At 36.6% G+C, this 26,013-nt stretch overlaps 1 protein-coding gene across 1 annotated transcript in view; it reads left to right on the top strand.

Annotated features, from left to right (window-relative positions):
• The window catches only part of NALCN (sodium leak channel, non-selective), a 217,477-nt gene that overhangs the window by 128,814 nt on the left and 62,650 nt on the right, over positions 1 to 26,013 (top strand). The window contains exon 14 of the mRNA XM_005424146.3: positions 1,082 to 1,156. Coding sequence (XP_005424203.1) covers positions 1,082 to 1,156 — 75 coding nt within the window. The remainder of the gene's footprint in view (positions 1 to 1,081; positions 1,157 to 26,013) is intronic.

The raw sequence follows: 26,013 nt of genomic DNA, 5'->3' as shown, positions 1-26,013 counted from the left end.
GGATATGTTTGCTCTGGCTGTCACTCAGTGGTCCAAGACCACAGAAAAATTGTAGGCCAGTAACTCTTTTTTAAAAACAAGTTAGGATACCTTCTGGTACCCCTCTGATAGATCAGAAATTGGTGCATGCCTGTAGAAGCTCAGTGTGTTTGAGGATGTTTGCATCTAACTTCAGGGAGTAAAACGTTGGCAGTTGCTGGCAGCTGTGGACTTATGCATGTGTACATATATTTACTGCCTTAGATAGATGTTGTCTGATAATATATGCTGAACAGTGGTATCCTTCCTCACCTACCATACTCCTAATTCTGTCTGCTTATCACCTATATCAGTCACATTTCCAGCTCCTTTGCCCTCTGGTCAGCATCTGTATGCAAGGGAAATGTAATAGTCTGATAGTGATGCACACTTTTTTCTCCCTGGGATTCTTCCTCCTAGAAACATATCTAAACAACATTTAATGTTGAGTAAATTGAGACACCTGATTTTCCTCTTCTGTGACATGAATTTCCTGTACATGTGATGCATGCAAATAACGAAGCAGCTTACTTTTCTTCCAAAGTGGAGTTAGCTACTTTTCACAGAGGCACTCTGAGCATAAAGGAAGGCCATAAAGTAAATGACTGTCAGGTGACTAAAAAGTCACACCTTAATTGAAAACCACCTTAACTTTACAAGATGTTTTAGGATTTTGCTTTGCATTTCTTTTATTATTGTTGTTGTAATTGTCATTGTTATTATTGTTGTTGTTGTTTGTTGCTACTATTTCTGATTATTTAATTTTCTCTTCACACAAAGTACATTTTAATGGGTATACTGTTAAACATATATAATTCATTGGTCATAAAACCTAGAATTTAGCATCTTAAAACTCATAATAATTGTATGGTAAGATAAAAAACAATTTACTACTTGCAAGAGGGCTAGCAGATATATAGTAGCAAGTGATATTAGTTCAATAGATGTCAAAGGCAAGAATCCCATTTACATCAGTAGGCCTGTCATTTTTCCATGTTGTTTAATAATACTTCTTTAGAAAAATAAGATAAACTTTAACAAATCACTTACAATTGTTTTGTAGATTCTACTCAGCTTGTTTGTTGCTGTTATTTTGGACAACTTGGAACTTGATGAAGATCTAAAGAAGCTTAAACAAGTAAGAACATATTTTTATTGTGCTTGAAAGTAGTTTCAATAAGGCATTTTACCTTACTGGTATTTTGTGTGGCAAAAGCTGGGAAATACTTTCATCACAATGAACAAAACGGTACATGTGGAAGTGAAAGGCAGTATTTTGTTAGATAGTGTACTATCCCACCAACCTTAAGGAAAAATGAAGATATTGTAAAAGAGATGTAGACATTTGGTTTAGTATTCAATCAAATTTAATTTAGATACTCTTGTAATTAAAAAAAAATTAAAATCACGGCTAGGCCATGTTTTTGCTTATAACCTAGTGAAAGATATCCCTGCCCATGCTTTATGAGCACAGCACAGCTCCACTGCAGGGAAGGGTAATGGGAAGAGGGTCCACAGTTAGGAAGCAGTAGAGCACACTCTGGTCAATGTGTTAGGGGAGGGCTAAAGATGCTTGGAAGAGTTAACTTGCTTGATTGATTCTCCTCATCTGGGGACCAAGAAGACATTCTCTCATACCTGAAACCCCAAATGTCAATCACATAAAACAAATGTAAATAGAGAATTCAGGTTGGCCTTTCTACCCTTGTGCACAAAGCACCAGAGAGGAAGGTATCTATAGTTTTTAAATAAATATATAGTTGTGCTTTAATCTGTACAAAGAGAAGCAAAGTCATCAACTTTTCCCTATTTCACACATGAAATAGCACGAGCTAACACATGTAATATTTGGCTTATAGCCATTATTTGAACAGCTTTTGTTCATCTTTCATGTGCATTAGCAATTGCCATAGAATTATGTTCATTCAATTCTTGAAAAATAATCACCCAGAAAATTGAGATTTTTTTGCTGAAGTTCTGCATGACAATATAATATACTTTTATTTTTTTCTTTAGAGAATTCAATACAGAAATCAATTCTGCTTTTGCTGTTGCAGTAATAAATATCCATATGTATTGCAAACCTGAAATAAGTTAAAAAAGGATAAGTATTTTCTGTGACAAACACAAATACTGGATTTCAGTTCACAAGTTTACATAAGTGAGAGGTCTTACAGATGATTTTGGGATGGTGGGACAGTCTTGAGTATGCAAACTGAGTAGGCCAAATCAAAGGCATTCATTTTTCTCTTTACCAGTCTCAAGAGGTAAAATAATCTGAAATGAAAATGGCTCAGATGTGTGGTAAGCAATGTCATATCATACTGATAATCTTACAGGAAATTTTTCATATTGTCTGCATGAGTTAGGAGCACAAATCAATTTTCTAAAGTGAAGAGCTTGAGATGTGAAATCCAGTGGCTTTTGTGTGAAACATCTTTGATTCATAAGTCCACACCTTTGCCTATTAAATGGCAGCAGCATGGCTTTTTGCTTTAACCGCCGGCTTTGGAAGTGGTGAACAAAAAGCAATAATGAGAGACCACCACTAGCAATGCTTGCCACATTTCAGTCTGAAATTTTATTAGCCTGGTAGGAATTCTGTCTCTGTGATAGCAACAGAGAACACTTAATTGCAAGACATAAATATATATTTTTTTAATCTCTCAACTTCATAGCTTTGAGACTGTAGCACTGTAACTACATCAGAGTGGTTCTGGGCCAAACAAAACTTCTGCCCCAGCCACCAGACCTTCTAGCTACCATGCCACTCCATGACCCGAGAAGACATCTAACCAGAGCACAGCATTTTGCCTTTGGAAATACCAGCTGGGTTGACTGGTATAATGGTATATGGGTTCTACATGCATTATAATGCATATTATACACCATTCTGATGCATGAAAATGTCCAAGGTGGCTGATGCTGTTTCATTTGTACTTATGTTTTTGAAATGTTTCCTTGAGCAGTAGCAGCTCCTCATAGAGTATTACTCAGTTCTACTGAATGCATTCCCTTCTGTTTTTTATGCAAACAAATGAATGTTGTACAAAGTGTTGCATATTTTAAAAATGCCTAAGGTGAAAAGAGGCAAGGGGTCAATTCCTGGAGCTCAATGATATGAGATTCCTGGAATGAATGTACAGCTGCTTAAGTGTCTAGAACAGAAAAGGTTTCCTGAGGGGTAAATACGATGGTATCACGTCATACGTGCTGACAGTGACTGTGCTCTACTGTGCTGAAATATTGCTTGTCTTATCTCAGAAGATAAAGCAAGAAAGAGTTTTCTTAATTGAATAATATTTTGAATTTTCAGTTTAAAAATGGACTTTAAGAATAAGCAGGATTGTAAGGTAATTGTTATGTTCTAATCAAGACCATTTCTATAAAAAATAAATCTGTATTTCTGCACAGAAAAATTTTTGACATCTATAATTAAAAGATGAATGGCATTCTAAGAGAGAAGTCAAATAATTCAAGCTATTAATGTAAAAGACATTCATTGGTTGAAAATTATGAAATTGTAATGCTCTCCATCCTTGGGGATGTATGTTTTTCCCTGCCTTTACGGGCTGTAAAGCTCAAGTCCCAGGGCATTTTCAGATGATGAAACACTGAGTGATTTTCTAGGAAGGAAGGAGAATATATCTGTGGCAGAAATCACACCTGCCTAATAATTCCTTTTGAGCTGTGTTCTGTGTAGTTATGACTTAATTTCTTTTCTGGAACTTGATAAGAAAAATGTTATTACTTAGCTTTCAGATTTTTGGTAAAGGACTAATTAGTTAATGTTTGCAATGTACCGTAGAATGTAAAATACTATGTAAACACTTGGTATTCATGTTGTTTCAGTAAATGTATTTAAATACGAATAAATAAAAGCAAAAATGCATTAAAAGATTAGGAGATTCTAAGTAAGATTATAATATAATTTATTTAAAAGAAAGTAAACCTTTAGAATGAAATATGCCAGTACAAATTTAGTTAAGGATATACATCATGATTCAGTTTTTAATTACCCCATTACATAGTATTAATTCCAAAAGTCTTGCCTCAATGCAAAGAGTAGATAGAGCTCATTTTAACAAGCCACTAGTCCATTTATTGTACAGTGTGTGATCCTGTGCTTTATTATTGCACAGTATTCAGGTTTTACTACAAAGACAAAACTATTAATCTCCTTTCTGTTTTTTATGGTACTCCTCATAAGTATGTAGAACAAACATAAAACTTGTGAAAGATTAATTTAAGTGATTTACTTAGCAGCAGAAGTACACATAATAGAATCTGCTTTTCTAAAACACCATTCAGCTGGTTTAAGAACAGAATAATTTTCTCTATCCTTACAGCTCTAATTATTTGCAATGCCTCTTCCAGCCTCTGCCACATCTCATCCTTTTGTCTATGTTTGCCATCATAGCTCAAGTGAAAAGTGTTTGCTATAGGTCATAGTCACCATCTAGCTGTGCAATAAACTTGACCCTCTGCAGTGACCCAGGCTGACCCTAACACACTGCTGAGTCTCCAGGTATGACACTGATTCTGCTTATCTTGCCATGAGGTCCTTTCCTCTGACTTTCACTACATCAGTTATCCAGATGATATCAAACTTAGGCACAAGAAATCTATCAACTACAATCCTGACTTCTCATTTATGCCTGTCTTCTCCACACTCTCCCTAAACTATTGTCCCAAAGTTAAAAAAGAAACTGAGAGGATTTCTTTGATGTCTTCTGCCTTTTGTGATAAAGCGTTGACTTTCTTAGAAATTTATCACCCTTAACAGATTTTGAAGCATGACTTTCTCTTGCAGCAGGTGTTTTAACTTTTCACGTTATATTTTCCACATATTTACTGATTCCACTGCTACATATTTTTATTAATTTGCCTAGATATGAAGTCAGACTGATTAGGTTCTCACCTCTCATGCTCTACCCTGAATCCCTCTTCTAAAGTTAGTCACATTTGCTAGTTCCCTTTCCTCTCACTCCAGAGCTTATTTAGGTTACAAATCAGCTACCACAGCTGTATGTCAGCCTTGCTATCTCTGAGATCCTTTAGAAGTCTTGAGAGAGCGCTATCAGGTGTTAGGGAGTAACAAATTGACCTTGTGTCAGTTATCTTCCAAAAACTTTTCTCCTGACATTTTTGTAGATCAGTCTTTGGCACAGTTTAGAGCCTTCTTTGACCCTGTCTGTAGCAAACACTGTTTATTTTAATTTCTTGCTTTGGTTTTATTTTTCAGAACACACTCAATTAATAGTCTGTTGCTCTTTTAGACTTTCTGCTTTCCTTGTGTTCTTAAAAGCTTTCTTATTAGAGTTTATTTCTTTAGAAACTACTCCCTCAAAGTCTTTAATGATCTGCCATTATTTTTATACTAAAAAACGCTAAAATTTATGTTGGGGTTTTGTTTTATCTATTCTTTGCTTAGCAGATGGCTTTCTTTTCTGAAACATATCCATTTACTTTTAAGTCTTCTTTGCACTCAATTTTACATTGTTGGTCTTGTTGACCTTCTTGGAGTTTTTTCTGTAGCAGGTAGATAAAACAGGATATCTCTGCTAATAAATCAGGATATTTAAAGCTACTCCATACACCTCCCCGTCTCAGATTCTGTCATTTGTCCATTCCTTTAAATTTCTTTTCAAAAGCTTTATGTTTTTAAGTAATTTTTAAATTTAAATTCAGTGTAATAGATAGATTTGACCTTCTACTTGTAAAGTATGATCTGAATATACACCATTTTTATCACTTTTACAGAAGAGCTTTTTGATATTTATGTCATGGAACAGATCTTTCCCAGTACTAAACTATGAGATACTTCATCTCTTAGTTTTTCTCTGGCTGTATAAGTCAGCAAGGAGTCACTTAGGAGTAAAAAGTCTTCTTCCCTTTCCTAAACATATATGAGGGTAAATAAAGGCTTCCCAGTGTTATCATTGCTTGTCTTATGGTTTTGAATACTATTTTGCATTTTGAAATTACTTTATAATCCTCATTTACACATGTGCAGAATATTTCTTCCAGTTCTAGACACAGTTTCAATACATGTGGTTCCTGTGCTGGTTTTATGTGCATTTACCTTATTCACTGCATTGATTGAAGAATTTCTGTAACATGTAGCACCAATCTTTCACTGGTGTCACATACTCTCCACTTGGACAATACATTGCCTGTTCTGCATAGTCTGATTCTGTAGGATTCTACTGCCTGTTACTTCTGCCAAGTTTCTGAGATGTGTGTTTTGTCAACACTGTGGGGTTTTAATAACAGAAATTCTAATGCAACTATGGGGGTTTTTTAAGCTTGATTATTAATATAAAAGCCTGGATATGTATTATTCTTGTCTAATTTTATTCCCTCTCCTTAATATGGCTTTATTTTTTATGGTTTTTTGTTTCCTATCAGAATTTCATAAACTTTTAGGACACCTATAGCTTTGTTCTATACAGAGAAACTCATGTTTGCCATGTTGACTACTCCATTCTGAGCTTACTCTACTATTTTAGTACCTGCTCCTTTAACAGCTTTTGCAGTCAGTGAAGTTCCTTAAAAATTTTATGAAAGTTTGAACACCTGGGTAGAAGTCACCTCACTTCACCAATATAACGTTGTATGTGCAGTTTGAAATATTCATGTGGATTTCCTTCTCTAGTCACTGAAGAGTAGCAGATACTTTTGGAGGGCAATTTTGAGAGACATACATTTTTTTTCTAGGGCAGCTACAGGAAAATTTGAAGTAAGCCCCAAGCCACCCTCACTGTATGAACTATCTTTCCTTCATCTGTGACATAATCTGTGGTTTACAGCAATGAAACCTTTATGGCATTGCTTCTCAAGTGCCTATTCCACTTTTCCTGGGAAAGCAGACAGGAAATAAGACTAGTCTGTCTTTGATCTGTTCTTGTATCTCAGAACCCTTTGGCTGGTCCTTGTCAGGAAAAGGATACTGGACAGATGGACCTTTGATCTAATGTAGTGCACTCATTCATACACCCCTGGTGCTTCATAATCTGAGCTGGATTTCAGAAAAAATTTGCAAATACCATAAGGATGAACCCATTGGTGGCTAAAACCATGTGCATGGTCATTTTACTGTTTTATAATTCCACAAGGGAAAGAACAAGCATCTCAAGCATCTCTGAGAATGAGCTATGGTCTGACTTCCTTGATCATGAAATCTTACCTCTGTAATCCTATTTCCTGGAATTCCACCATAAAATATATGTATTTTTTATATCTATATGTAATTCTAACGATACAAAATATAAAATTTTCTTTGTTTTCCTTATGCTTGTGATAACAAACCCAGCTTACCTCACTAACTTTGGAGGGTTTATCTTAGAGTTTGTGTCAGACAAGATTATTGTGTCCCTATTTTCCTACTGGAAAGTCAAAGCTGAAGTGACATCCCCAGGTTCATACACAAATTCCCAGTATGATGAAGAATCAAAAAAAAAAATCAGGTTTAGGTCTTAGACCCCTTGAATCAATCAGGAACACACATCCACTCTTAAATTGTTGAAATTTCACATAAGTGTAGTTTTCTGCTTGAAAGAGAAAATCCCTTAAGGAAGATCAGATTTCTGTCATATCACACATGTGCTCACTAGTGCTCTCTCACAGTATTAGTACAGATGGCATCCATTACTAAAAATATTTTCCCCATTCCTTACTACCTGGCAACAGAAATTCTTGGAGGAGTAAACAACAATATGCAGCAGGGACATTTTTCTTCTAATTTGATTCAATTCACACACTCACCAATGAAGGTACTTGTCAAATGTACAGGTTCCTTTCCCTCCAGTTCTGCTTCACACCATAAAATACACATCAATTTTTTTTTCTCTTAAATCCATGTCAGAGCAGCAAGTGCTTTGAGACATATATATATATGTATATGTACCTATAGATAATTTTATATATACACACAAACCTATATATCATGGTATATATAGGTAAATATACCTATATATAATTGTATATATCTATTTCTACATATAGGATACATATATATTTTTTTTTTAAATTAGATGGCCTTAGAATTATATTTGAAAAGTAACAGATTTTTACCATGTTAATTTTTTCTCTTAAATCTCACTTTTAACTCTTTGATGTCTATAACAGAAATTTTCATAAAGAAGCTTGGAGATGATAGATTCTTTTCTGCTTCTGTCTGCTGAGATAGATTCTTGTTTTCAGGAGTGTTTAATGTCTGAACACTTCAATTTGATGCCAGTGGTTCAGAGTCACATTTTGAAATGCTTAGCAGCTTTGGAAAAAAGAGGCAGTTAAGCAAACTTTAGAGGTCTTTGCAGAGCTTTTACAGCAAAAGCATAAAAGAAATAAAAGGAATCCATTAGGGAATCTGTCTCATAAGAAGGAGCAATTGCAGTGGAATAAAGTAAATTAGGATGAGTGCTGTCAAAAATGGCAGAGCTATCATGGAGTCTCATTCTATAATACTTAGAGGCTTTTGGTGGTGGTAGTGGTGGTGGTGATGGTGATGGAGGCAATGTGGAAGTCTATACTGGAATCTACTGCCACCTAATTGTCCAGAATATGGCACCGCAGTTTAGACATCTTTGAAAATAATTTTTAAAACCTAATAAATATTTATGTGTTAATCCCTCTTATCTACTCTATTTTTTCTGTTCTTGTTGTCAGGGAAACACAGCAATTAATCCTTTTTTGTTATCACTACACAGTTACTTTTCCTTCTTCACTACTCAAATTAAAAAATCCCTGATTTATAATAAGACTTTCAGGAGCCTACTATCTAAAGGGAGAGTATTTGATGTCTGAACTTTGGTAAAGATAATTCTGGCACATGTATTCTAAATATGAATTTGACACTACTTCCCTTTTATGCAAGAATATTTAAGTGGAATTTTGGTTAATTTTAGTCAAGACAAAGCAAGTCAGTCTCTAACGAGATAGTGCTGAGTCCTTCTACATTTTTCTTTAAAGTGCATTTGAATAGAAGTTTCAAATCAAATATTTATATTAAGTAGAATAAAATATTTTTTGTTGTTGCATGACTGATCACCACAGTATCCTGTTGATTTTTGAAAACTTATATACACTTATTTGCTTACAGAATTGGAATTTGTATTAACTAAACCAGTATTTATATGCCAAACAATCCAAACTTACATCCCCACAGCAAACATAAAATTTTCTTACTGTGATTCCTATAGTATTCAGCTTTGTTTGTCTCTAAGCCAAAGAGAAGAAACACAATTTGCACTTTTGATCCTTTATTCATGTGCAATCATTTGGTGATTTTGCAAATATTACTTCCAATGTCTGTGCTTTTCATTGCTAACTCAGAGCAACTGGATTCAAATTTTTAATCCATGTAAAAGAAATCTCCCAAGAGTAAAAAACTTTATGCACTTAAATGCAATTATGTATAAGAAAGAAGTAAAATTATCTTCTGACATACACTGAAAAAAATCAGGATAATACCGTATGCTTATGCAGTAAGCATCATAAGAAAAGTTTTAGTGTTTTTATGTTTAATCCAGCTCTCAGGAGTTTAGAAGAAACTATCTTCAAGTTTTTGAAGACTTATATTCAAGGAAAAAAAAATTTCATTCATTTAGATAAAGGTTGGAGTTTTATAAAGTGTCAAGGGACAGGATTCATGTCACTTTGTTAACCGTGCAAAAAGTTAGGCATGTCATCTAAGCTAGTCATCTGCACTTGCCTGTAGTCATAGTTACCCTCCAGGGAATGATTCATCCCATCCAAGTAGGGTGCTCTCTTTTTTCTGTTACAGGGGAAGCCTAGACAGTTAATTAGGCAAAATGCCTGATTTTCAATAGATAACATTAAATGACATAAATACCCAAATTTAATGAATTAGGAACCTGTGTTTCATTGGCATTTAATCACATGGGTGCTTTCACATTAATGAAGCCAAAAATCATAGTGTGTAACAGCAGGCACCTTACTGAAGTGCCTAGGCTGAGATCCTAATTTAGGTTAAGGACTTAGATGATAATGACAACAAAGGATAAAAGTCAACATTCAAAGCTGGTCATCTCTCTTCACTCACAGCAGAAAACAAAGCCTGCATTTGTGAATTTAGGTTCATAAAATAGCCGGTCGCTGGCATTGGCACTTCAGTTAGTTTTTTAAGGGAATGTGGCACAAATTTGACAGGATCTTTGTAGAGGTTCCTGACCTCCACCTGAGTTGGTTCAGAAGGCAGTACAGGCCCTGTCTCACTTGTAGAGCAAAAGGTATGCTGAGAGGCAAAAGCAGAGTGGTCTATGTGAAACCAGACATTCACCATTTGCTATGGGAATAGGTCAGAAATGTTGCTGTCGCACATTTTAATGTATCCTACTAAGACTTTGTAGTTATGTTTGGTCTTAAAAGACAAAGATACAAATAATTGCATCCCCAGAGAATGAGGCTCTCACTGCTGTGCCTAGATTTTGAGGATATCCATCTTATATTCTCTGTAATGACATGTTAACAAGGGTTGCTGCATCAATACCAAGATACTGGAATTCCTTTTTTTGAGTTTACTGTGTTGTTCCAGTATTATTCTTGCCAATGTGCTTATCACCTTTCTCCACTCACCACCATTATGATTCCCATTTTCTCAGCTACTGCTTTTTTTCTTTCACATCCAGCAACAGTTAGTTTTGACTTTCCTTTACATTAGGCCATACATTTCTTAGTGCCAGTGACCACTTCTCTATGGTTATTATTAAAGGAGTTTACTTATCCATCCACTGTTGGAAATTTGCAAAACAATAATCTATTCATTAGGAGAGCTTCCATAAATCCACAGATGCAGCACTGGTTTCTTTGAATCTCTCATTTTTAAATGTATCTCTTATTTTTCAAGTTGTGTCTTGCTCTGGGAGTGTTCACTCCTCTCTTTTTTGGACTAAAACATCCTTTTAATAATCTTTTAGAAGTGTTTCTGTGTCCCAGGCACATACCTATTGCTGAAATTAATGATGTGAGACAAAGCTTTCGCACAAACTAGGTTTCCAACATGAGAGTCATGCTGACAAAGAGATAAAAATGTTTTAATAATGCTTTCTAGAATGAAATACAGAAGTCAGGTCTGCAGCCTAATCTTCCATTAGCTATTTTGTCTCTTGCACACATAGCATCTTTCTGCTTTCAGTGCTTGGGATGGCTGCAGATTTTAACTCATTTTTAGGTTTGGGGGTTTTTTGTTCTTGTTGTTCTGTTGAAATTAGATACCAGGAGGAGGCCAAGGTTTTACTACTGACCTCTTGACTATACATTCATGATGACTGGTGAAGCAGTCATCGTGTATATTTATGTATTTTCATTTTTTGTTTGCTTTTTTCATTATTTCTAGATACTAAGCTTTGAAATTTGGTTTCTATACACTCTTGCCCTTCAGATATTCATAATGTCTTCATGTAAAGCAGTTCTAACAACTGAAACAGTGAAAATAAATGTGGTTTTTTTTTTCTCTAGTGAAAATACATTCTATTTTTATAGCTTCTGCTAGATGCTCCTGCTGCTGCCTTTTTATATTATTGTCTGTAGAACAAATAAAGGGAGCAACCTGAAGTAAGTGCACTGCTTATTTTTCTTTAACTGTGAGCTTCTAAGAATAAATATTTCTGCATTCATCCATTAGTTTTTGTCATTAAGTCATAATTAAGCCCCTGTGAGAGCCTTACAGAGGTGAGGGCTAATAGAAAGGTGTCTTCAGCAGAACATGTCATAGAAAGAAGATGAGTTAAAATCTGACTGTCAGCCAAACTGAAGTCCATGTTCTCCAGTACTATGAGTGAGGCCAAGTTCTACCTAACCTTAGTTCTGGTAGGAGAGGAAAGTTTGTCTGCTATGAAGGATAATTGAATGTATAATTATGGCATCATGGGATGCCAGAGCCAGTACCAAAAACCCACTTTTTCTTAATGTGGACTTAAGAGTTAAGAAAATATAATCAAGCTGTTTGCAATGGCTCTAGGAACTGAAACTGTTAGTGGTGTCTGTTATTTTTAATCTTTTAATTGTGATATCAACAGATCTGCATCAAGCTTCTCTAAAAAGCCTTCTTGATATCAGAAGAAAATTACTTTCTGGTTCAGTTCTAGGAGATCAAATTTTCAGAGCTCATTTGCTGAAGCTGCAGCTTGTATAAGAGTTCAGGAGTTGTAACAGATTTTCTCCATGAGAGCCACGATGGGATTTATATTTGTATTTGGCACTACTCGTATTTTCTGTTTCGAATGTGTCTGCCTTAAAAAACTAACTTGAAAGCCTGTAGTGCATTTAAGTATTAGTGAAGATAAATGGAAAAAAATACTTGTGGAAACCTGTTGAAAGTTGCAATTTGTAAGAGATGGTAAGAATTTCAACAGATACCTTTTTATCTTTAAGGTTTGACTGAGAATGCATATTTTTATGCATTTGTGTGGGAATTTCCCTGGCTCTCCGTAAGCTTACAGTAATGTGACAATTTTGACTAAGCATGAGCAGGGGCAGGAGAAAGTCAAAAGACAGTGAAAATAGAGGATCATTGCGGTTGGAAGATCATCTTGTCCAAGCCTCTTGCCAGGGTAAAAAAGTGGAGTCTTAATATTTATCTTCTAAAACATACAAAAAAAATTCTGAATCAGATGTATTTTGGTTATACAGTCAGTGCCTTGGGGTAGTTAAAAAGCTTGCAATGTGCTACAGTCCATTCTGCACTAAAAATAACATGAATTCAGGGAGGATGAGGTACCCTCTAGGCAGTAGTATAAGCAATTATGTTCAGGGCAAAAAAACACTGATCAAAATGTCAGGACAAACTCTTCCCTCTGCATTTGTTTTCATGTTCTTTGAAAAGAGTATAAGAAATTTTAGACCTCCTGAGTGTACTTGCAAATGTTTGTTTTTCTATTCTATGCATCTGATTATCGTATCCTAAATGTGTATTTTGGGTCTGTTTACCATAAAACCATAGAATATATTTTTGCTCTCTAATACAAGCAGCCTGTGATTTTGGAACTACACAGACATACACATATGTGCCAACCATTTCAGAATCATTAAAGTTTTTCTCCATTTCAGGTCCTGCAAATACCGTTGGTACAAATGCATATGTCAATGCAGGTGTGCACACAAGCACCTACACATAACAAACTGTCAAATATACAGAGTTTTTCAAAATAATCGATTTTTATGGTTTGCAGAACAACAAGAGATCCCTTTCAAAATCATGCCAATTTTATGAAAGTGCTGAATATATTCCCAAATATTAAAAATGTACATGTATGCCTTATATTCTTCTTTGAAACAAAATCCTTAAATCCTTAACATCTCCAATAGTGCCTCTAATGAGCTTCCTTCTGTTTAGCATATTTTTTCCTCCCATTGAGCCTGTCTTAATTCCACAATATTATTTCATCCATTTTCAGTAATGAAATGATATGGAGTAACTACAGATCTTGCTTGTATTGGCAGTGGATTGTCCTACTAAATACTTATTTTTGGTAACTCAAGTGTACTGTTTGACTCTAAGTCCTTTCAGACCTCTACCCTAAAATTACTTCTTTTTAAGTATGGCGTTGCTTGGTTTTCAACATGACGGTCACTGACATTGGAGGCAAACCTCACATCCTAGTAACATAGCTTCATGGCTCCCTAATAGTTCCAATTATATCACTAAATCACAGACTCTTCTGATCTGGAAGGGATTCACAAGGACCATCAAGTCCAACAGAGAATAGCCCACAGTGGGATTGACCCTGCAGCCTTAGCATATTGCACTGTGCTTTATCACTATCAGTGTCACCTGAAAGTGGAACCAAGGCATTCACAAGTGCTTGGCAGTTCCCTGTGACCAGTGATTGGTAGAATTTCACCATATACCTTTCTGGTTAAAAAAATAGTGCCAAATACCAATACAAAAACTTATTAATAAGCTTACTGAGGAAGAATCTCTAGGCTTGGAATAAACCAACAGGTCTGCTGGACAAAAGCAAAAGTCTTCCTGGATCAATGTATATTTCCTTGACAGTGGCCAGAAAAATGTGTTTTGGAACTAACACAAGAAAAGGAAAATCACAAAGTGATATTTCTTTCTCTGGTGATATTCCATACTTGAGTGATAGTCACTTTCTAGGGACACAGGAACTTCTAGTGTCCTACATGATGTATCTTTGTCTAGTAGTTCTTGATGGATTTTTTTTCTTGCCTGTTAAATCTATTTTCAAAAATGTATATATTCTAGCATTTACTGCCTTCAGTAGCAAAGATAAATTTAACAATGCAGCTTGTGAAAGGATATTTCTTTTTCAACTAATGAGCCTTCCACTTGATTTTTTTCATTTGATGCCCTCTAGCCTGTGATGTTCAATCATTCCACTCAAATGCTTCTTCAGTGCTCTGTCTTTCCTACCGTGACTGTTATTACTTCCCATGTTTTATGTCTTTGTGCACCTGTACATTTAACTTCAGAATCAGACCAAAGTTTCTTTTCACTGGGTAACTGTATTTTAAGTGATCTCCTTTTGCAAGAAAATTTGGCAGTTAAACTAACACATCTTGGAAAAAGTCACGCTTCATATTTTTTACAAACGTCCTCTTTTATTGTTGTTTTTTCAAAGTAAATAAGTCAGCATGTGAAATTACAAGGATAGAATTTCTGTGATGTCTTTTCTTGAAAGTTTTCTTGTTTTATTTTTAACAAGAATTCAAAATACCTAGTCCATAATAGAAAAGTATCAGGAAGTCCTGTCTCCCTTCATGCTGCTAGCTTGCTGGTGTTTTATTGGTCCTATTTTTCATGGGTTTAATATTTTGCTTTCCCTTTGTCTTTGCTTGCTCTCCTTAGATCTCTTTTCTGGTGAGGCAGCTTAGTATTGGAAAGCAGGGTGTTTATAGGGGAAGTCTAGGCCATCCACATACCGTCCTTATTCATTCAGAAGACAGTTCTGACAGTTACTCTGGTTAATACCAATGAGCCTCACTATCCTGGTAATGCAAATATCATTTTGACAGACCTATTAACAACTCCTTTATTCAGTGAGGAGCAAAACTGTACGCACACTCTATGACCCAGTTTTACTTTTCAGTGTGAAGGAGCTTTTCTTCCCCTCTGCTCCCTTCTCCCCTGATTAATAGTTCACTACTGCTTTTAATTGATACCACAATGACAAGTCAAACAGTGGTAACTGGCTTTTCAAGTTCATGGCTTCAAAAGCTATGTTGAGTGGTACCTCAGAAGTGACGTTTTGGCTGTCAGTAGAAGAGGAGTTGGAAAAAACAGGATTTGGGATGCTGAACACGTTTGGTCAGAATACGTTGCCGGAGCCTGCTGCCTTTCACCCAGCACCTCCTGGCATTCAGAAGATCCAGGAAGACACCACTGACAATTTCAGCAGTTGCATCACTTCCAAATTTTGTGTGCTGAGGCTTCAGCATTTAAGTGGGAGTTTCAGCATAGCGATTTTTCATGAACATATTGTGTGAACAAGGTGTTATAATTGGTATATCTAATTCAAACACATTTGGCATAAAATTTTATATATGTGAATTTGTGTGTGAAAATCAAGGAGCTTTTTTAAGCCTAGTTAGAGTTACTCGTCTCCAGGGTATTTTTATTCTGGTAGCAGTGCTTGAGGTAATTCTAAGTGGGAAATAACTATAAAATAGAATAAAAATGAAAAATTACCTTTTCATTATATCTGATTCCATGTGAATGGATTTTTAACAAGTTGCAGGAAAGATAAGTGTCAAGCACATTTCATTAACCAAGGAAAAGTACAGTAATGGTTCCACACTGAATTTAATGGACTACATAAAATGCATAAAATTCTTCTTTTCATCATATAGGTAAGACAGAATTTTCACAAAATTCAAGTTGGTCCCCCATTCCTGGGACATATGCAGAACATTTAAATAGGCATTATTTCAAAAGTAGTATGCTTTACAGAGGCTGTGCCCATTTCTAGAAGACAAGGCAACCTTTTGAGACTGGAAAATAAGGTCATCTTGAAAACTACTCATGCTAGACTATTTCTTCTTTAATAACTAAAAAATTTTTGAAAGGCCCTTCATGGCTGTAACTTCAGGACACCAGTGTTGTTTGAATTTTTTTTCTATCTCTTACCTCATCTGTCACCTTTTTAAAAAACAGCATCAATGGATCACAAATTCTAGGTGATATGTTTTATTTGTAATGGTGAAATAAACACCTAAGTATTCATTCACAAGTCCCCTGTTCCTGGTATATGCAATCTGGCCAAAAACGCAAAAAAATCAAGAGGGTTTCTCCTGAAGGAAGTTTTTATGGTATAAAATGGTATAAAATAGAGACCTTTCACTATTCTAGCCAAGAATCATATTCAAAGCACACATTTTTTTCAAGGAGGAGGGAAGGGAGCTGTGTTCGCTATGAAGGTGGGAATGGCAGTAACAAAAATGTAAATGTAAGCTTCTGCTGCTTCATGTATATCACCAGGGGATAAAATGCTTACCTAGCTTTTATATCACCAGGAACTCATTTAATCTTTTTGTTTTATTTAGTTGATAGCAAAGGAAAAGGCAAGTGCTTATCAGGGCACATAGGTGATTCTAGATGTTCTGAATTAAAGGACAGTCCTGCAACAGTTTGGAATGAAGGGTTTATGTAGCATTGTTGGTTATTTCTATAGCAGTTGGATTCATGAAAACCCATGCTGAGTTTGGCTTTGTGGCCTTCTGTGCCACAGAAGTGTGCATTGCCTTTTCTGAACTGTGTTTTAGTTTGAATATTTGCACTTGTGTACACATTGTAATTAACTTCTGCATTCTTGAAAAAAAAAAAGTTAAACCTCTGCATGACATTTAATTCCTGCTTCATTAAAAAGAGCTAGCATCTTAGAAGAACTGGTTAATTATATTTTTACTGCATTTTTTGGAGCCTAAGACAGGCACTTCTTTTCCACTTAGAATTCAGAGGATTTCTCCTTCTATACTTCCTCAAGAATGGACCAGGCACTCTTTTAAAACTATGACAGAAGATGAGGAAGCCTGCAGGGTTTTCCTGCATAAGATCCAATGAGTGGGAGCACTATTTTGGAATGAAGGGAGAATTCTTATGTATATCTATCTCTTTAAAGAAGCAGTCCATAACCACAAGGATACAAAGAAAATGATCTCCATCTCTTGTGAAAGGGAATAACAGCACTCAAGAATCTAGCGCTGGCTAAAATTTCATCAGCAAACTTGTGTGGGAAAAAGGGCAGCCAGTAACATCAAATTATTTCTGTTTTCACCTAGCCCAGCCATGAAGGTTTCTGAAGTAGTTTGGATCAGCCTTTGTGACCTCCCAATTACCACTTGTATAGGTTTGTCTCTGTGTGTCCTTTAGTAAAATAAATCTTCCATCTGAATTTCTGTACTGGGAAAATACTGTGTAACTGTAATGAATCTAAAACTCAGGCCACTTATGTCAAATTAAATGTTCTGCCTCTAGTTCAAAATGAGCAAACCAACCATCCACAAAAAGGCAAGGGGCAGCTAATTTGTGCAAAGACAAAGTCTCTCCTGTTTAAAGAAATGTCCTGGATTTTGACCTCAGCTACATCTGTGAATTTTTTCTCAACTTCAGTTACATTTTCTAAGTAAAGATATTTGATTGTAAAAATTACTCCACTATGTGGATGGCAAATAGTCAGATCTAAGTTGTATTCATTATCTTCTCAGAGAATCTAATAGAGCCCAGTAACAGAGCCCAGTACTTGGAAAAAAGCAGAAGTTCTTAAGAGAGGATGTATGCCTATGCACAACAGTAAAACTGAAGAGCATAATTATCTGTTGTCCTGCAGTTCATAGCTATCAGCAAATCATACAATCACATAAAAGTCTATGCTGGAAAGGAATTCTGAAGAGCACCTGTCCGACCTGTATTAAGAGCAGGCCATTAGATGAGGTTACCCTGAGTCCTATCAGGTTGGCTCCTGCATATCTCCAGTGATAAAATTTCCTTGGCTTGTCTAGGCAACTTATTCCACTGGTTGTCTTCATAGTGAAGAATTGCTTTGTTGTATCTAGGGAGACTCTTTATCATTAAGCAAGTGGCTTATTCTTTGCTTCCTGTCCTGTGATTAGGTCTCTTTGTGAAGAGTGTTCCTTTATGTTCTCTAGAACTACCTTACAGAAGAAATGTTTGCAGTCCCTCCACAAACACTCTTCAATGTGGCAATCCCAAACAAATCAAATTACATGGAAATCAGATCAAGCGTACAGCCACATGCATATTTAGCTGAATACATTTAAGGAAACAAATGCACATGATAATGGTGTTTATAATAAAAGCACTTGGAAGAAAAGTTTAGAAAAAGTACTGTGTACTATGGTTGATGTTTGCTTACTCCTGTGAATAAGAGCAAGAATAATGAACTCATTATCACATTTGGTACTTATGTAAGTGGGTTTTTAGGAATATTTATCTGGTGTCTCATCTTTTTGGTCTTTGTAGAGATTATTTGTATGTTAGAAGATATTGTAATATTGGCCTGTGCCAGGAAAGTATCCATTTACAAGAGCATCCAAACGCACTATAGCATGCCTTAAAAGAAGGAAACACAAGTTTGCATTGCCACAGCCAACAGAAACAAAATGCCATCTGCTGCACAAGCACCTACATCACAGTCTGTGACAAATATTTTTCAGCATCTACACAAAACTGCTTCCACCTCAAGCAGCACTCAAAAATTCATATGGATCACGTAGGTTGGATTTGAAAATTGAAATTATGTTCACGTACCAAAGGTATGTATCAAGGTTTGACCCCAGCCACACAGTTGCTCCTTTACTCTTAGAATCAGAAGACTAAAAGTGAGAAAACTCATGGGTTGAGATACAGACAGTTTAATAGGCAAAGAAAAACCCATACATGCAAGCAAAGCAAAATAAGGATTCATTCACTATTTCCCATGGGCAGGCAGGTGTACAGCCATCCCTAGGAAAGCCATCTTCCATCACATGTATTGGTAACATGGGAAAAGAGACACCATCATTCCAAACATCCCCCCATTCTCCATTTTTCCCCAGCTTTATATACTGAGCATGATGGCATATGGTCTGAAATATCCCTTTGGTCAGCTGGGGTCAGCTCCCAACCTCTGGTGTATCCCCAGCCTCCTTGCTGGTGGAGTGGGATGAGAGGCAGAAGTGGCCTTGATTCTGTTGAAGTGCTGCACAGCGATAAGGAAAACATCCTATGTTGTCAGCACTGCTTGCAGTGAGAATGCAAAACACAGCCCCATGTCAGCCACTATGAAGAAAATTAGCTCTACCCCAGCCAAATCCAACATGGTGTGTTTCCTACCATGCAGATGAAAATAAGTAGTGAGCCAAGTTGGATATGCCTTCTGTCCCTTCCAGTTTAGTGGTGATCTATCTCATGTAATACCCCACACAATGCATAGAGCAGCCTATACTAATCACGTGGAATAAAAGTTTTGCATGTATGGGGAAAAATTTCAGGCTTTCTATACTTAGATCCTAAGAAGACCTAGGTAAAAGTTATCATCCTTTGTTAAACTGTGGGCAGGGACATACACATTCTCTGCGGGTTTAATCATTTATCCCTATAACCTCTCTGCTCTTCAGCATTTTAAATACCTCTGGCTGTCTGTATCCTGATAGAAAGTCAAGATGATGACTTCCTCAGTCAGTCACAAGCTGGTTCACTGGGTGTCTTCAACTCTTTTTTACATAAATGGGAGCTGCCTCTGGTGACAACCTTTGAAAGTCTGCCCACAAAATTAAAATTTCCCAGATTGGCTCTGTTTTCCTGTGAACCTGTCAGGGCAGATGAAGATGTCTGTCTCAGATACATTTAGGCAAGGACCACTTGCAAAGCTACCTCCAGGAATCTTCCTTTGTGTAGAAACTAGGATAGGAAAGCAAATATCAAGAGTCTCTGAGTTCTCTTGCAGTGGTAATTTGTTTGCTTCCCATGCAGAAGCACCCTTTCAGGTTGAAATGAATTTAACCCTGAATCTTGAAGATGAACACATTGAAACTAGTCAATATTTGTAGGGGGATAGAATACAGGGAAATAAAGGTACTATAGAAAGTAATCTTACCCCTAAGGAGTTGCAGCTGAGCCAATTATTAGAGATTAGGAACAGGCCTGACTTTAACAGGCCGCAGCTGTAACCAATAAGAAGAAGAGTGCTATAAAAGAGTACACTGGTTGGTTGATGGAAATTGGAGTCAGTTGGCTGCTGTGAGAAGAAGGAAGAGTCAGGGCTTAGAGGGGCTGCCTATGAGAAACAGCAAGGAGGTATGAAACTCTTGCAATAAGGAGACAACCATATGGTACCTTTGCAATATAATGGCAACAAATATTGAATGTTTACCTTTGTACAAGAGCAGACTTCATACATCTTGTGCTTTTATTCACTTGAAAATATTTTAGTTGCTTGTTGTTCATCACATATATAGTTCATAACAAATAATGATACCTAGTTTACATGAAGTTTCAAGTTTCCCCTGGTGAAATGGAGCATGTAATACATTTTCTGTTATAATGGATTTTTTTTTTGTAGCTCACTAACCTTTGTGTAGGAGCAAAAATGTATCTGCTACTCATGCCAAGAGAAAAATAATGAATATGAAAGTGGTATTTTTCATATTCATTATGTTTTTTATATGTGAAATAGCCATTAAAAGAATAGTTAGGCATGTTAGCATTAAATTTGTTTCATTTTCATTATCTATTTTAAACTATCCATCAAAATATGTACCTACCTCTGAACAGTTTTTAAATAAAGGTGTGCTTTAGCTTATCGAAAATAAATATTGACAGCATTAGGTCAGTGGTTTGACTCTATGCCCTTAGAGGGCTTTTTCAACCTAAATGATTCTGTGAATCAATAATCTGTTTTATCTTCCTTACGCTAGAGCATCTTCTCAAAGATAGTAATTTAACCAATCTGCATCAAGAGAGAAAGCGTCCAGGACAGGCTCTCTGTCCTTAAAACTGGCCAGCTGGCACAGCCTGGCTTGTACATACAGCAAAGTTATTCTCCTCTCCCAAAACTAGCTACCATTTAAAGGGAAGTGCCCATACTGCCTACAAGGAACATGCTCAGCTGGGATAAGTGCCAAACTGTGCTCAGGCATGATCAGGGAGAGTGCTAGCTGGCTAGAAAGTGTGTTGTTGGTCTTGCTAAAAGTATAACACATTGAGGGATCTCATTCCAGTTCTTAGGCCCATAGCCCACTGCTGGCACAAGTGTAGCCTTACCCTGCCCCTCTATCCAGTGAAGCAGTCACCCAGAGGTGACAGTCCATCTGGCTACTCTCACTTATGTGCTAGTATGGGATGAGCCAATATCTGGAGACACCAGTCAAGGCATCTGATTTAAAGCACATACTGGATTCAAGTTCCCTATTTAGTCAATGGAATAAAAGTAAATGTGTGAAATAAATAGCCAACCCAAGATCTGAACTGACCTTTACAAGTGTCTCTTCATAACTTTTGTCTATAAAAAGACATAACTAAATTAATTTAGGTGGCTACTTCAGTTTAAGGGCAAGAAGGTTGAACCTAGTCTGGTAAGCAATTCCTGGGGCCTGATTACAACCTCTCCCTGCACAGAATCTTGGATTGCCCATCTTCTTTTCAATGTGTAATACTTGCCCCTGCAGAGGCAAAAATATTTGGAAATAAGGCTAAAGTGTAAACCATATAGCAATATTTGCCAGTCTGTAGTCGGTATGAAGTAATAGCTCTGAAAAGTTCATCTTATTTATCTCAGTTGATCACAGAGAAACTATGAAAACTTGGGTTCCTGTCTTCTTTTAGATAAACAGACTATATATTAGCCAAATTTTGCTAGATAAGTTTTCCACTATTTGAATTGGAATCATATCTTGTCAGCAGTGTTTGTATCTGAAGAACTGATAGGAGCTACAATTACTGGAAGGAAGTTATTAAAAATCCCACATTTGTGAAATCTTACTCAATATCTGTTAAATTTGGAAGACCTAATGCAAAACTTAGAAAAAGTTATCTTAATGATCAATTAGGATACAGTAGTCACAGTACCAAACCATACTACACCTATAAACCCTGTTTATACAAACCCTGTTTATACCAAACCATATACAGCATATAAACCCTGTTACAGAGAGTTGTTTATTAAAGAAACAGATCTTGTGCCTATGGGAAATGAATGTAGTCTGGTTCCTCCATCTGTCAGGAACTTTTTATTTTACTCTTATATTATCAACAGTGCAGTCTCTACTCTGAATGCCAGCACCACTATGATCATAGCTTCTGGTATATTTCTCTGAAAATTCCCCATGGCAGTGTTGAACACAGTTAAAATCAGTTTAGGTTCTGTTTAACCATGCCTACATGGGAGAATTTTTTACTGCTTGCAACATCCCCTTGTTTAGGTGAACCCAAAGGGCGAAATTCACTACTGGTACATCTAAGCAGTAAAAGAGGACAAGAAAGCAAGCTCCAACATTGAACCCTTGTCTGAGACTACTTTCAAAGAAAGAAGAGACAAGGCTCCACCAGTTAGGACTCTAAGATACAGAGTTCTGTAGTGCTCTCCCACCTGCCACCAAACTGCCTCTCAGTTAGGCAATGCACAACCCAAATGTCATCCTACAGGGGTTCTGTGCAGGAGAATTGCATACAAAAGCTCACATGTTGTTTTAGATGCTGTGAAGAATTGGAAAAGCTGGAGAAAAATTACTGGTGTCATTATGTCTCAGGACCACCACACAGGGCCTAGAAGAACCAAGAGGCAAATATTATGGCTTGAGGTCACCATGTGCCATGGGACTTTAGACAAGGGGTTAGGCTTTTGTCAGTCTTTTGTATAGCATGGTAGACATACTAATAAGATCCACGCTTCATAAATACTTCTTTTTAACACTGTGAATGTTAGTTTCACCCAAATTCTATTTATCCATTTTTACCCTAATTTCCAGGTTGATTTTACCTTCCTTTTATTTCATAGTGCACGGTGATCAATATTTTTCTTCATTTTAAATGAAATTTCAGGTGTAAATAATATTAACTGAACATCTGATTTGTGTTGAATTTTAAATCAAATGCAGGTACAAAAATGTTGTTACAATTTGATGGCAAATCTGAGTGTGTGATGTGACAGCTTACCCATATGCATATCTTCTTTTAATATAGCTCATTCACACCCAAAAGTCTGCCAGGTCAATAGGATTTCAGAATAACAGAAAGGAAAAAGAATCTCATTTGATCTGCCTTTCTGATTTTTAGTTTTTTAATTAATGTCATTTAATGCTAATAACTTGGGTTTCATTCAAAGCTCCTTTTGACAAGCAAAGGTGATGGTGAATCTGAGGACTTGGATAAATAAAAAATTCTGCAAAGCTGTTGGTTGGGTGCTGGTATCAGTTTGTAATGTTTTTCATCCATGTGCACTCTTGTGCTCAGTGTTTGGTGTTGGAGCATGTGATATCCTGCTAAGCACGCAATACCGATACTGTATTGTCATTTTATTCTTCAGATACAGCCCCTAAAGAAGATTTGCAGTGAAAAATGTTGGTATTTAGCAGTGCCCTGTAATGTACCAAACAATATTAATTTAAAATCATCTGCTAGTGAGACCTTCTGAACTTTGGCAAAAGGTTTGAACTTTTCAGTCCCCATGAAATTATCTTGGGCAGCTGGCCAGTTCCTAAATAGGTTGTGTGGACATCAGTGGCTAAGCTTTTTATTTGGAATGATTCATTTCAGCCTGTCAACTAAAATGAAAGAGTTAGAGCATTGCTGTATTTTTTTTAATAATTTGATTTCATTGAAATACTTACAGAGCGTTTAAGCGAATTTCACGTACGCTTTCCTCATATACCATATGAAAACCACATCTTTCAGTCTTTCAGTTTTGCACGTTAGTGGCTTCTCTTCCATGATAACTAGATGAATAGAGAACAAAACAAAAAGTTATAATGGGTAGGTCTTTCCCTTTAGATATGGTTAATTCTTTATCTCCTTTAGCATGTTCTTACCATAGTGTCATTATCTTAAAAACTCATTGACTTTAAATTTGAGCTTTTGGTTTGTTTGGGCAAGATTAATACTTTTGAAGTTGTTTCTGTCCCTAAATGCAAATCAGTGATATTAACAGACACTCATGTTAGTTTGTCCTTTGAACTGTTCAAGTGATCTTGTTCATATTACTAGACGCTGGAGCACTTCCACCTTTCAGACCATCAGCTTCCCCCTGAGAAAATCAGGAGAGTTCTGCAGGTGCAGACACTTCTCACATCCTGCTTCCACAGGAGAGGATGACAGCTGGAGCACAGGTGTGACACTGCCTTGCATTCACCTGAATATCTGAAATGCACTGTGGCATGTTTCTTCTGCCAAACACAGAGGGAGATTATGGAAATGCAGCTCTCCTAATCAGCTCCTGATGATTGTCTCATTCCAATTCTCTAGAGATTTTTCAGCAGCTCTGCTATTAAAGGAGTTGCAGCATGTACTTTAAAAGAACTCACTACTTTCACCCTGACCACATTTACAGTGATTACTGTCTGGATGACCTTTTTTTTCATGCACAGTCATTACCTGCTGTCTCCTTTATTGTGTCCTGCCTTTCTCAATCCTCCACTTTCACCACCACTCCTTTTACTGTGTGTATTTAGGACAACCACTTACAGGTTCTCTTAATTTCTAAGGGCCCAGATCTTAATTATACCAAAGGTGATTTTGGCAATCACATTTTTGTAAGGAAGCCTTGAAGTCAAAAATAAATTTACAGCTGAAGCTGCAATAAGTAGTATGGCTAAGACTGTACCACGTAACACCTGTGCCATTGGCAAGAATTGGGACAATATAGCAGTGTCTGCTGCCACCCCATTCATAGCGTGTCCAGGTCAGAAGGATTCTCTTCAGAACAGATTCAGTCTCACACTGGACTACCTGTCCCATCACATGTGGAGTTCAAAGCCGTTCTAAGGACCAGCCATTGCTTGGGATCCTTAAGCTTGGACTGCATTTTTGTGTAACCAAAGTGGAGCCTGCAATTTGTTTCCTCCTGGAAGAATCTGGTTTGCTTATCAACTCAGCACATAAACTCAACCAGAAGACAAGTGCTGGTGATTCAGACTTCAAACTGCTCCAAACCAAATGGACACATGGCCATAATGCCTTTCTGTGAGAAAAGGGTCACACAAACATTCTCTTCACCTATAAGTCTGCCTTTCCTAACAGCTGTCTTTTGGATTGATCTAAGACAATTATGTGAACAGATCAGGGAGAGCTTGATGTTCAGGGACCTGTAAGTATTATTCCAAAAACCACAGGAATCCCAAATTAAAATATCCTCTCTGACATTCCTCACCATTTAATTGCTATTTAGAAAAGTGCATCTGTGTTCAGAGTGGACAGTTGTACTGCATGTGTTGTGCCAGTAAATCTACTCTTGTAAACTCAAGCAGTGTATAAGAGTGAGATAGGCAAAAAATTCTTTAATGGCTTTACAGATGTTAATGTTTTTACCATCCACAAGAGAATTTAGCCAGGCTAGGCTGACAAAATATTGTTGAGCATTTCCAGTAGGCTCTTGGGCTGCAGATGGAGGGCTATGCAGAGCAAATCAGGCCAGTGTGCGTTTCTTTATCAATAGTAAGAGTAAGAAATAAAACCTAAAAATCATAGAGAAAAATGTCCAGATATTTTGAGTTTTTTGGGTTAGTTTGGTCTAACTGTTGCTAGAAACATTCTGCGCCATCATGGCCCCATTTCAAATAATCCTGTACCTTTAAAAATCTATGTTTGTCAAGTGTTAGAGAAAGTTGAAATATAAAGGTTCTAAGCAGCTATACAAAACAGGATGTGTGTCGTGTGGAGCAACAATTACACCCTAAGTGCACAAAGAACTCAGGGAAGCTAAATGCCTCACACTCCCCAATATGTAATATTATCACAGCATGAATAATTGGAGATATTCTATAGAACTGCCTTGACTTTAGGGTTTTTTTGAAGCCTAT

This window comes from Geospiza fortis, unplaced genomic scaffold (assembly GCF_000277835.1).
Source record: "Geospiza fortis unplaced genomic scaffold, GeoFor_1.0 scaffold84, whole genome shotgun sequence".
Lineage (NCBI taxonomy): Eukaryota > Metazoa > Chordata > Aves > Passeriformes > Thraupidae > Geospiza > Geospiza fortis.
The sequence above is the reverse complement of the archived record's forward strand: the minus strand, read 5'-3'. Positions and strand labels throughout refer to the sequence as shown.